Source organism: Apodemus sylvaticus, chromosome 9 (assembly GCF_947179515.1).
Source record: "Apodemus sylvaticus chromosome 9, mApoSyl1.1, whole genome shotgun sequence".
NCBI classification, from domain to species: domain Eukaryota; kingdom Metazoa; phylum Chordata; class Mammalia; order Rodentia; family Muridae; genus Apodemus; species Apodemus sylvaticus.
In genome coordinates this window covers 75,399,862-75,412,104 of record NC_067480.1, presented here as the reverse complement: position 1 = coordinate 75,412,104, position 12,243 = coordinate 75,399,862, and the positions used below count along the sequence as shown (strand labels likewise).

The following is a 12,243-nucleotide window of genomic DNA, read 5'->3' as shown; positions in this document are numbered from 1 at the left end:
ACAACCGAGTCAGTGTAGCTGATTTAAACACAAACATTTATTGAATTTAATTATCTCATTATACTCATACCCACTCCCCCACCCCCAAAGAAACATTCTAAATTGATCTCTAATTGGGCAATCAAAAGATCTGGCTTTCGATGTGACTTTGATAAACCCCCAAATGACATGCAATGGTATGTCGCCACTGCAAAAGGATGGACTTTTTTTTTCTTTTCTTTTCTTTTTCTTTCTTTCTTTTGCTTACCCATCATATCCTTTGTCTTCTTGAAATGTTTGTACCACCTTCCAAATTCTTGACATTTTGCTGCTGAGACATTTGCATAGTATGTGCTGTTCACAATGGAGGAGATCATGCTCTGTGTGGAAAGGGGAGAACATGTGTGATAGATAACACACCATTGCATGTGTAGGGAGCTCTCGACTTCAGCTGTGGGAACTCTACCTGCTTTTCCTGTTTTTTAAGTCAACTGGGAACAAAGCTTAAGCTCCTTAGAATTCATTAAGCAGATCACCAAATGCTTATTTAAGTCACAAGCAGCAGCCCCCACACACCCTCTTACAATCTCCATCCACGCCACCTACTGCTCACAAATGTGCACCAATCCAGATTAGTCCAAGTCCATGAAGGTGACGTCATGACTGAAATTTATACAAGTTTCTCCCATTGCAGCATGGTGACCAAACTCCACGTGTTTGCTATTCAAAGCATACTCTGGGCCTCAGAGCCATGGGCATTGCCTAGAAGCTGGCACTGCCTAGAAGCTTGTGTGAAATCCAGTTTGGAGCCCTGTCTCTGACCTCCCCTTGTCAGCACCTACATGTTGCTAACACGCCTCAGCGCAGCCAGGTGTGGTCAAGTAGGAGAACTGATTTTTATATTTCATGCTCAATGTATAGATTATAGGTGCTGGTGAGTTAGGAGTCCTTCCTTCAGGGTCACACTTAGGAAGCAACTGTTACAAGAGCCTCCCTCAGATCTTCAGACTTGATTGTGGGCTTTATCTAGTAAAGCTTGAACTGAGAATTTCAAATGGCCAGAAAATATTTAAATATATACATTTTGTGCTAATAAACATTTTAAGAATTCTATCCCCCAAAAGAAAGGAAAAAAAAAAAGAAAAAGAAAAAAAGAAAATGTCTATTTGTTATTTTTCTCTTGCTTATTAAAAAATATATATATATATATAAAAAGCAACCCTTGAAGAGCTAGGCATAATGGTGTTCACCATTAATTCCAGAGCTTAGGAGGGAGAGGCAGGCAGATCTGAGTTCTAGGGCACCCTGATTTATATTATGAGTTCTAACCCAACTCAAACTTATAGTGAGACCCTGACTCAAACAAACAAAAAGGCATTGAAAGTTGTCAGCCACTTGATAATTACAAATGAAGACAATAATGTCAATGTATCATTAAGAAAAGGTTTAAAATAAAATAAAAAAAAACATAACCACACTTTCAATAAACAAAAGCATTTTTCCCAGATAATTTTGGTTATAGTAATTGCTGTGACTTAACTCCTGGTTCACCCACAGTCTCTAGTAGCTAAATTAACTCCCTATTGAGTCTTAGAAGACTGAAGCATCAAGCGTCTGGGTTCTGTGAGCAGAAACTTAAGAGCTTAAATTTCAGACTGGTTGGTCTACAGGGAAGGAGCTTACAGAAGACTCCATTGTCGGACGGCAGCGAACAACCAGAAAAGCCAGTTTGGGGACAAGAATATTTTTATATCATTATCTTCTTTAAGCTACTTCAAATGTAAAGCTCTTTGGGCTGTTATTAACTCTGACATCCATCATCGATGTCAATTCTGTAGCACACACACATTCCTGAAATGTGCAAGTTTGGGGATCCTCTCAAGACCTGGGAGTGAGGATAAGCTGGAACTACAATATTTATGCAAAACACAGTGATCTTCCAATGCAGCCCTGTGATAGCTTTTGTCCCCCACACTATCTACTTTATAGTCTTTACACTTTATTTCTCTTAAAAAGACATTCTTACTGTGCTCTCAAAGACCCGCCATTAATCCAATAGCTTGCAATTTCGCTAAGAGCCTCCCACGGTCCACAGTGCAAAAAGATACATAGCAAGTTGCCAAAACCAGAGCCAGGACTACCTGATCCAGTTAGCAATCCACAGCTTCCATCACAGTTACTGTAATAATGGATCAATAATGTGAGACTGTAATACAACTACTGAGATCACTGAAAGAGAATAGTGATTGCACAGATGGAAGGCAGTTGATGTTCCTTCACTTTGGCCCAATTTCTTAAAAAAAAAAAAAAATTATCACACTTTACCTAGACATTGTAATACTTTCCTATATTAATATAGCACAGCATGGGAGTTCATACTTTTGGAAACGTACAGACTTCCTAAATTGTGCAGAAGTTTTTAATAAATAGCTAGTCTGGTTTCTTTCCTTGGTTCTACAGGTTCCATTTAATTGCTGATGCATTGGCTGGTATGGAGGATAGAGCCTCTGCCCAAGGAGTTTGCCACCTACTAGGAAGTAGGTGACGTCCTACATCATTCAATATACTGTGACTCTCTGTACCAATGGTGAGAGAAAGGAGAGTTTGCACAATGAGTGAAAACATTCTGAAATCCTTCAATAAAATTAAAGCTCATATATAAAAGTGCTGTGCAGTTCGTCATTATCCATATACAAAAACATATCTGTATGTGCCCTGTCGCCAAGGCCTCCCCTGCCCCTGCTTAAGCGTACGTCAGTAAGCTATTGCCTAAAGTGATTCTACTGTTTGCTAGAGCACCCTCTTCCTGCACTTCCCTACTCTACTCCCTCCTTGGCCTTTTATAAAATAGATCCACCAAAGATGCTTTCAATCTGAGCAGTGAGAAGGCACTCCAGGGTGGCAGAGCAGGAAAAAGCGCCTGCTAAACCTGATTAGTTCAGTCCTCAGGAATTACATAGTAGAGAACTGACTTCCATGCATCGTCCTCTGAGCTCCTCACAGACCCTCTAGCACAAAAACACGTAGGCACACACACACACACACACACACACACATGCTCGTGCAACACAAAAAATTAGAAGGCTTTAAGCAACAGAAAAGCAGCATATAGCATATATCATTTTCAAAATGATCTCTGTGTGAGTGTGTGTGTATGTGTGTATGTGTAAACCAGAGGTTAATATGAGATGTCACACTCCTTAGTCTCCCTTAGTCACACTCCACCATGTTTTCAGAGAGAATTTCTCACTAAACCTTAGCCACATGGCTCCTCCCGGTCCACCTTTTCAGTGCTGGAATTCTAAGCAGCTATGTGAGGCTATTTACATACGGCTGGGGATCCACTTCCAGTCTTCATACATGTGCCACCAGCACATTACCAACTGAGACATCTCCTTTCTCCACAGAAATCGCTTTAGGAAAACTGAAGGATGCTCTAATTAAATACAGTAGCAGGTGAGGTCAAGGGCAGACAAGGGCAAATAGCAAAGAGACAACTTCCCCTTTGTTCCATCATCTCAGCTCGGTCCATCCGGGATGATCTCACAGCAAGTACAGGAAGGCTCACCAGCTCCTCAGACCTGGAGATGGCCCCCGCTCGCTCTCACACCTCTTACTGGGAGCTGTTCACCCTTCGGGCTCTACTGTGGCCTGGTTTCTGCCAGGTCTTCCTTCCTTCCCACATTCAAGCTGGCAAAGCCACTGTGGCTAGCTAGCCCTTCCTACACTGAGCATTTCTTCTAAACTGATCTCACGTCAAAGTTGAACAAACCTAGAGATAGCTCAGAGGGCCACTGGAAGGAGGGGCTCCTTTGGGACCTTGGGACATGCTCCTCCCCTTTGCTCTTCAAGGTCAAAGGCAACAGCATCACTGTGGAGTGAACTTTTAAATCCCAACTTCTTAGCTTCGAGAGCCTTTGTTCATTAATTTGCAAGAGATCCCTCTCCAGGTTTTTCGAAATCAACCCTACAGATGTCTCCAAAGAGGCTGCCGGTGGTTTCTGCTCTGCTCTCGGTGTCTATTTATATGAGCACTTTGAAAGACACAACTTGTGGAGCAAGTTTTCTAATCAGTCGGTGGCCAGTAGGTGTAAAAACATTAACATTCTGGGAGTCAATTAATCCAAGTGACTAAACTCCTGGGCCTGAAATTCGGAGTTCAAATGCTGCCACAGGGCACACTAACCTAATCGCAGGCCTCAGATCCCAGTGTTGGGAGATACAATTTAAAAGTTGGCAGAAATTGGCCGAGGGTCTCCTAACCCCAGTGTGACACAATATTCTCATCCCAGGAGCCAAGTTGTAAGCTTTTCTAAGATCCATAAAGCACATGTCTGCTCCCTATGAGGAGCTTGGCTCTTTCTGAGTCTGCTAAAGTTCCGATCTGTGAGAATGCCATCTTCCCAGAAACCCCAGCCCTCTAGAAGGATACCATCTGCCACAGGCTGAGCCTCCTTTTCAGCCAAATACATTATTTATAACCTTTCTAATTGTGAAAAGGTAAGGGTGGAATTTTTCTAAAGCCTGACTTACATATTGTTGGAACATTCTGAACCTTTGCTCGAAAATCTGCAGGTCTCTCAATGTGGAAAACAGAAAAAAAAAAAAAAAAATGCAAAGCACTGGTTGAGGTTACATAATTTCCCCAAATGTTAGCTTCTTCCAAGCCCCTGCTAGGAAATCACACAGGCTGTAATGTATATGTATAATGCACTGGAAAATGGAGGAAGGTAGATTTCTCATTCAGTTTGGTCACTTTAGTGGCCAACAGGACTGGTTTGGAAGAAAGTGCAGCCTTCTCAAGAACAAGGTTGTCAACCAAGAGGGCCAGTGATCTCATTACCCTTCAAATTGCTTTGTTGTGCCTTTAACAACCCCCCTCAAAAAAAAAAAAAAAGAAGAAAAAAAAAAACACCCAAAACAATGCTAATCAGGTTATTCAATCATTTAAACCAAAACTGTTCATGCTTTTCTGCCAAATCAACCAACCACAGCAAAATCTGTTATCTCTGATTGCTCAGCTTCCAGTCAAAAAAAAAAAAAAAAGAAAAAAACCAGTTAACCCCCACTATTCCAAAAGTTTCCCAAAATACCCAGAAGCAAGGGGAGCAGGGGAAGAGGAGGAGGAGGCCAGGCCCCTTTTAAAGGGGTAAGCGGCTGTTCGGTATTTGCATATGACAATACACTCCTAGACGCCAGGCAGCCAGCAGCTCCCTGGAGTTTCTGAGCTCTCCATGTTGGCCTTCTGCTAGCTACTGAGGCTTTTCAAACAGGACTGAGATGCTTGGATCATAACTTGCCTGGGACTTAGGTCTGGGCTAACTGAAGTGGAGGAGAGAGAGACAGCATCTACAAAATGGTGGCTCACCCGTGTTGGAAGCTTACAGGCTCCTTCAGCAGAGAGGGCAAGGGCTACCACATCTTATTTACACAATTATCTAAATACGATTAAACAGCTGATGGACAAATATTAAACTGGAAAATGTATAGTCATTTCAGCTTAATGTAATCCTCTTTCTGTAAACACCCAAGATGATTTTTTTTTTCCAACCAGAACAGTCCTGACATCTCATAAGCCTAAGGGTGAATAGCAAGAGATTGTTTTTGATAGTTATAAATATTCAAAAGACATGCAGACCATCTGCTTTCATAATACAGGTAAAGCAAGACTGAAATGGTGGCTGCTGTATAAAAATGATTCTTTTAACAAAGTCTTCCTCTCCTCGAAACTATAAAGACAGATGTCAAAAACTGTTTACACAGAGCAATCAGGAGCGTGTAAAATGTAATATTCCTTTTACACACAGTGCTTGCTAAAGAGGTTTTTTTTTTTCTTTTTCTTCCCATCTGTGTGTTGCAACACATTTCTACAAGTTAAAAACATTTTTTTTTTCAAACAGAGATCTCATGAATACCCAAAAACATGCGATCTGGTTTCTGAATGCTAATTAATTTCAACTAAGGAATCAGAGTATCTTTTTCATGTAGGAAGGAATATATGTTTTGAATTGGAAAACTCCAGAGAGATAACAAGGGGAATAATCTCATGCAGGTTTGATTCTGTGAGGCCAATCTTATAGCTATACCTCACCTGGAATGTATTTGTTCTGCTGGCTAATATCTTTGTCATAAAGTTGAAAATAATTGTTTTCTGAAAGAAATATCTGCACATGGAAGATATACAAAAGCAAAACCAAAAAAAAAAAAAAAAAAGAAAAGAAAAAGAAAAAGAAAAAAAAAGACTCTTAACTTCCCTCAAGTCTGAATGCTGTGGTAAACTCAAGAGTTATTTCCAGTGCTAGAACACAAATTTTGACATACCCTTTTATTAATGGCAAGGAGGAAGTAAGCATCTTTTTGTAATTTTCAATAAAAAGAATGGTTTTTTCTAAACTGCTATTTTCTCTATTCTTTCTTTCTTTACTTCTTTCTTTGCTTTCTTTCTTTCCTTCCTTCTTTCTTTTCTTTCTTTCTTTCTTTTTTTTTTTTTTGAGAAGCACAGTGTCCCAGGTCTGTGTTCTTCCCCCTTAGCCAAGACTTGACTGCCTATAGCTGAACATTCTTAACAGTTCTTTATATGCCTATGGAAAAATCAAAAGTCAAACTTGAACCTGCCATCGAACCCAGCTGAATCCACCATATGCAAACACTCTTCTGACAGAGATTCTTTGATAATGGGGTCTTGTTCGAATCCCAAAGGATATAAAATGCCACATACAGGATCTTTGTTTGTTTGTTTCTTTTTTATTATTATTATTTTTTATTTTAAGGCATATCCTAGAAGATGGTGGCAGGGCCTGAATGGGTGAGAAATTAGCAGGTAGTCCCCATCTGGTATTTGGGGATGGGAAAAAGGGAACCCGTGCTTCCATTTATGAAAGCAAGTGACAGGGTCACCAAATATCATGTCCTCTAATGTCCTTGTTAGCTGTTGTCCCCCCAATTATTCCCTCTGGAACTTCAATTACATTTAAAGTTATTCTCTTCAGAGACACACCTTTGGAATCTCAGTTTGTTAGGAAAAGAGAGATCATTTGTAAACCTCACTTAAACTGCAGCATCATAGTCACGGAGGGCTCTTGCCATCCTTGATCAATCCTGATGCTTGAAAATGGCGTTTGCACCCAAAGTAGCCAGGACACACCACCAGAAATGAAAACACAGTGTAAGGTTCTGAAGGAATACCAATGGAAATGGAAGCAAACACACCCACTCTGCTCTCATTTCAGCCAAATATATTTTCAAAAGGTGAAGACATCATTTTTCAAAGTGTAGATATCTTAAATATCTAATAACACAAGTCATAGCTTTTACAGAAAATGTTGGTACAGTTTCTATGCTTCTTCCATACAATCAGAGTAATTTAATACAAACCCCAGATAATATCATTTGACCAAATTCTCTACCCTGCCCTCCTTTCTTCTATAAGACCTTCAAACCACTTAAACATGTAGAGCTGAAACCATAAAATATTTGTAAAAAAGTCTATCATTACTAGTATTTGTAAAGGTATATGATATTTCAAAGCGAGTGTACATAACACAGAGAAATCTGAATCCTCTCTGTCTCTTCCAAAAGAGTTAAGAGTCTGTGAAAGGACTGTCTTTTCAAAGACCCTAGGGAAGAATCAATTGTGCTATATACACAGCACTCCTCAAGCACACCCTGTACAGGGCTCCAACTAGAGCTTTGTTTGCAGGAAGCTTAAAGACTCTTAGTATCTTGCTTGTGATATAATTATTAAAAATGTAAATGTTATTGGGTTAAACATTACAGTAATCTAAGTAGACTTTGTAGGAGCATTTTCTTTAGATATGCCTGAGTTTGGGTAAATCTGATTAGATCTGACTTAGCTAAATCTGAGACTCTGCGCATATTCAGACACGGGGTGATGCCTGCTTATTCCTTCTCTGATGCCCTTGTGTGGATGGAGAAATGGCTCAGCTTTACAGAAGAAATCATTTCTAGTATCTGAACTTGGAACGGAAAATAATACCAGACTACTTCCTTAGCTCTGGTACAGAGCACTTTCAAAATGCTTTATAGTGCAAAGTAAAAACAAGAACTCTACTACTTTGAATAATTGACTTTTCCAAGAACAAATACTTGTGCTAGACTCTGAAGCTATCCATAAGAATCTCAACTCTCTCTGGATTGTTTCTTTATAGGAACAGTTAGATTTGAGACCATATTGAGTAGGTGTATGTGTTGGGGGACCCCAGTAAGCCTTTGAGAAGCCTTCCCTCCCCATTCTCCAACAGAGTGGTTACGACATTCAGTGTGGACGAGCTCTCAGATGTCCACTGTGGGTCTACACACCATATTCCCATATGATCATTGCCTCACAGGAAACTAAGAGAGCAAGCTGGCCCTTGATGTCAGGCTTTTGGTTAACACTGTTAGCTCTCACTCAAGAATCTTCATGTCTACTACATAGATATAAACCAGTATTACCTCTGTATTAAACACAAAGAAAAATAACAGCACTGATTTGGCTTCCTCTGTACTGATGTCAGAAAAATCCTTCAGTTTGGGGAGAACGCCTCTGGTCATCACCTCTGCAAGGAAATGGCACTCCTTCACTGGGATGGAGAACACGGCACAAAATAAAGACCTCCATCCATGCTGGAGGCACGGGAGCTCACCACAGATGGCGGAACACTCAAGTCTCCTGGGCTCCACAGAATGGCTGGACAGTTATCTATACTTGCAGTTCTCTCGAAATGCAGGTGGCACTGGACCTCGACACAGCCGGATTTTAGATCCTATGCTTAGAACCCTAAATGAAGTCTGCCATGCCAGAGCCTGGCTTTTGAGCAGCAAAGGAGGAGACATGCGTTAACGATGGGTGAGGCCTCTAGGTTGGCAGTGTCAGCACCCGTCTATAAACCACTGAACCCTGACAGACTCCTCCTCCCCCTTAATCTTTTCCTTAAATTTGAGCCGGGCAGTGGCTCATGACTTAAATACCAGCACTTGGGAGGCAGAGGCAGGTGGATTTCTGAGTTTGAGGTCAGCCTAGTCTACAGAGTGAGTTCCAGGACAGCCAGGGCTACACAGAGAAACCCTGTCTCGAAAAACTAAAACAAAAAACAACAACAACAACAAAAAAAAAAACAACAAAAAACAAAAAAAAATTGAGAAGAAAATGGACAAAATGAAGTACTAAAAACCCCTCTTAAAAAAGGTAATCGTGTGTAATAATAATGCTACAAATATGTCAACAAAGTTTACACTGTGTAATAATAATGCTACAAATATGTCAACAAAGTTTACACTTAGCTGTGATATAGGATTTGCTCATTTTAGCATTTTTATACTGCTGGGTCACAGGACTGGTTCTGCTTAAAAATAGCTAAGTTCTGTCATCTATCAAGAACATTATAAATACACAAAACCACAAGATTACCTGGGATTACAGTAAGTTTTCCTAAGCAAAAGCTCAAAAGCCATTTGCCCTTAGTTAGGTAAACGTCACATGCATAGTAGCTAAATACAATTTGAAAATAGTTTGCAAAGTAGGATATTATAGATGACAAAGTCTACAAAGCTCTACCAATAACACTGCTAAGATCACCTATAAAATAAACGAGGAGCAATCATATGATACTGTCTCGGTTTAGCAAAAATTCCTGAATTCTTGCTGTATGCTAATTGTTGGAGCAAATAAAATGTAGTCCTAGGGCTTGTGTGATGCTCAGTAGGTAAGGGGCATACTGCTGGCCTGAGTACAACCCCAGAGTCCATGGGGTAGGAAAGGAGAACCAACTTCAGAACACTGTCCTCTGACCTCCCCACAATCACATCGCACACTCTACCCACACACACCCTTTCTTTCTCTCTCTCTCTCTCTCTCTCTTTCTCCCTCCCCCCCTCTCTCTCTCTTTCTCCCCCCCTCTCTCTTTCTCTCTCTCTCTCTCTCTCTCTCTCTCACACACACACACACACACAGCATTTTACAATGTTGGGGGAAAACCCTTAGTTCTATTAACACAGTCAATTACAATACAGTCTTCTTCCTTTATATGGCTCATCAGAACAGCAGAGTGTTGGGTACATGAAGGGTAGAGAGCTGGGGAGCTAGAGAAAGAGGTGAAAGTATTTAACAAGTTAACATCCTCTTTGATACTGCATTGTCTAAGATATCCAATCTGCTTAATACTGCAAATGGACATAAATTGAGAACATATTTATATACTGAAACACAAGGTTTCAATCACCCCTCACTGTCATTAAAAGTGTTGTAATTTTATAATGATTTTAAAGGGCAATGCTAAAAGCATCTATGAAATGAGTTATATATATATATATATATATATATATATATATATATATATATATATATATATATATATAGTCTTCTACATTTCACAAATAAAAAGTTCTGGATTGTTGACATTAATACAGAAAAGAAAAGGCCTGAATCAAAATATATCTAGCAACAAATTTTTATTTTTCTTTTTTCTTTGTTGTTTGGTTTGGTTTTGGTTTTGGTTTTGGTTTTGGTTTTGGTTTTGGTTTTGGTTGTTTTGAGACAGGTTTTTTTGTGAACCCTTGCTGTCCGGGAACTAGTTCTGAAGACCAGGCTGGCCTCAAACTTAGAGATCAGCCTGCCTCTGTGCCTCCCAGGTGCTGAGATTAAAAGGTGTGTGCCACCACCCGCCCACAAGCACCATAGCACACATAAATGACTTCAAGCCTCTCATGACATTTAGACACACAACTCGAGTTACTGTCCACTTTTGAACTGAGAATTCATTATTCTTAGTGTGTTGGGGAGGGGCTGGGGGACACGAATTCATTCTCACAGTAACAGCACCTTCTACAGAGGAGAAAGTCAGAGCATGGACAGTCAGCGCTCACATTGCTGACAGTCATGATGCTTGAGCTAGCACCCTAAAGTGTTGGGGAAAGGTAGTGGCACAGAAACATGTATGTAAAAAGACAGGGAAAAAAGGAGAGCTGACGAAAGCATAGGTCTAAAATAAAAGAAAAAGAAAAGAAAAGAAAAGAAAAGAAAAAAGAAAAAATGAGCACAATTAAAAAGCAAATGAAACCCAGGCATTGACACACAGGCAGATCCTGTGTGCTGCAAAGCCCTCACCTGTTGCAGTCTGGCCCCACATTTTTGATCATTTTAGAACAATCAGCAGGATAATGTGTCAAGTGTGGGACAGTCAAGGGTGCCAAGTCATAGTTCACAGATAAGAATGAAATCTCAACCCATAGTGGCAACAAAGGCTGCGAGACTTAATGTCTAAGGTATCATTTGGTTTTCATCTTTAGCCTCAGGAGTAAACTAATAAATTAGATTAGCATTTGTAAACTATTACAAAATGAAAGAATATTTTCTAATGAAAAAGATGATTAAAGAAAACAAAGTTTTGGAGTAAGTATGAGAGAGAGTGTGAGAGTGAGAGTGAGAGAGAGAGAGAGAGAGAGAGAGAGAGAGCGCAAGAGCACATTAAAAGCAATGGGCCCCCTCCTGTACATGCGAGAAGGGGTTCTGCAATCCTGTGACCTGTCCACGAAGACATTCTGGCACCCCAAAATAACACTGCACATTTGTATTTCTCTAGCGCCCTTCATGCACACATCCCAGGGTGATTTATGATCATTATGAGTTAAAATTAAAACCAAAGCACATACAATTCCTAAGTAGAACTATTTTTAAAATGCTAAACAGAACAAGTAACTTTGAAGTCTAGATTTAAAAGTCCCGCCAGCCAGCTGTCCTTGCCTCACCTGGTGATGAGGCACAAGGCCAGGCTGCGGGTCTATCCTGCTCTGCTAAAGGCCTACTTGGGTTTCTTTATACTCAGAACATGCTAGAACCATGCAGTTCCCCATGAAAGAGGGAGAAACTGGGTGTGTGCATTTGTTTGATTATTCTGAACTGGAGGGAGAGAGTTGTGTTTGTTAGGAGTCCAACTCTGCCATTAAACTAAACTGGAACTCACTCTGTAGACCAGGCTGGCCTTGAACTCAGAAATCTGCCTGCATCTGCCTTCCAAGTGCTGGGATTAAAGGTGTGCACCACCACTGCTTTTTCAGTTCTTTTTTTTTTAACATTCATAAAGTAGTGTTTAATAGCTATTCTCTTAGATTAGGCCCTCTCCTAAGCCTTGGAAATATTATTAGTTCATACACCAGAAGGAAAAGGACCATATTCTGTGATATGGTAATTTTCCTTGTGTTAGTGATCCTAAGGTCAAAGGTCACCTATTCAGATCTAAAACAAGACATGGGTCAAGAAAGATTATT

The 12,243-nt window shown here is 40.2% G+C and overlaps 1 protein-coding gene across 8 annotated transcripts in view; it reads right to left on the bottom strand.

Annotated features, from left to right (window-relative positions):
• Nucleotides 1–12,243, bottom strand: part of Satb1 (SATB homeobox 1) — a 95,582-nt gene that overhangs the window by 48,358 nt on the left and 34,981 nt on the right. For all 8 annotated transcript variants that reach the window (XM_052191799.1, XM_052191798.1, XM_052191795.1 and 5 more), the window contains one exon: nt 248–359. In XM_052191799.1, coding sequence (XP_052047759.1) covers nt 248–359 — 112 coding nt within the window. The remainder of the gene's footprint in view (nt 1–247; nt 360–12,243) is intronic.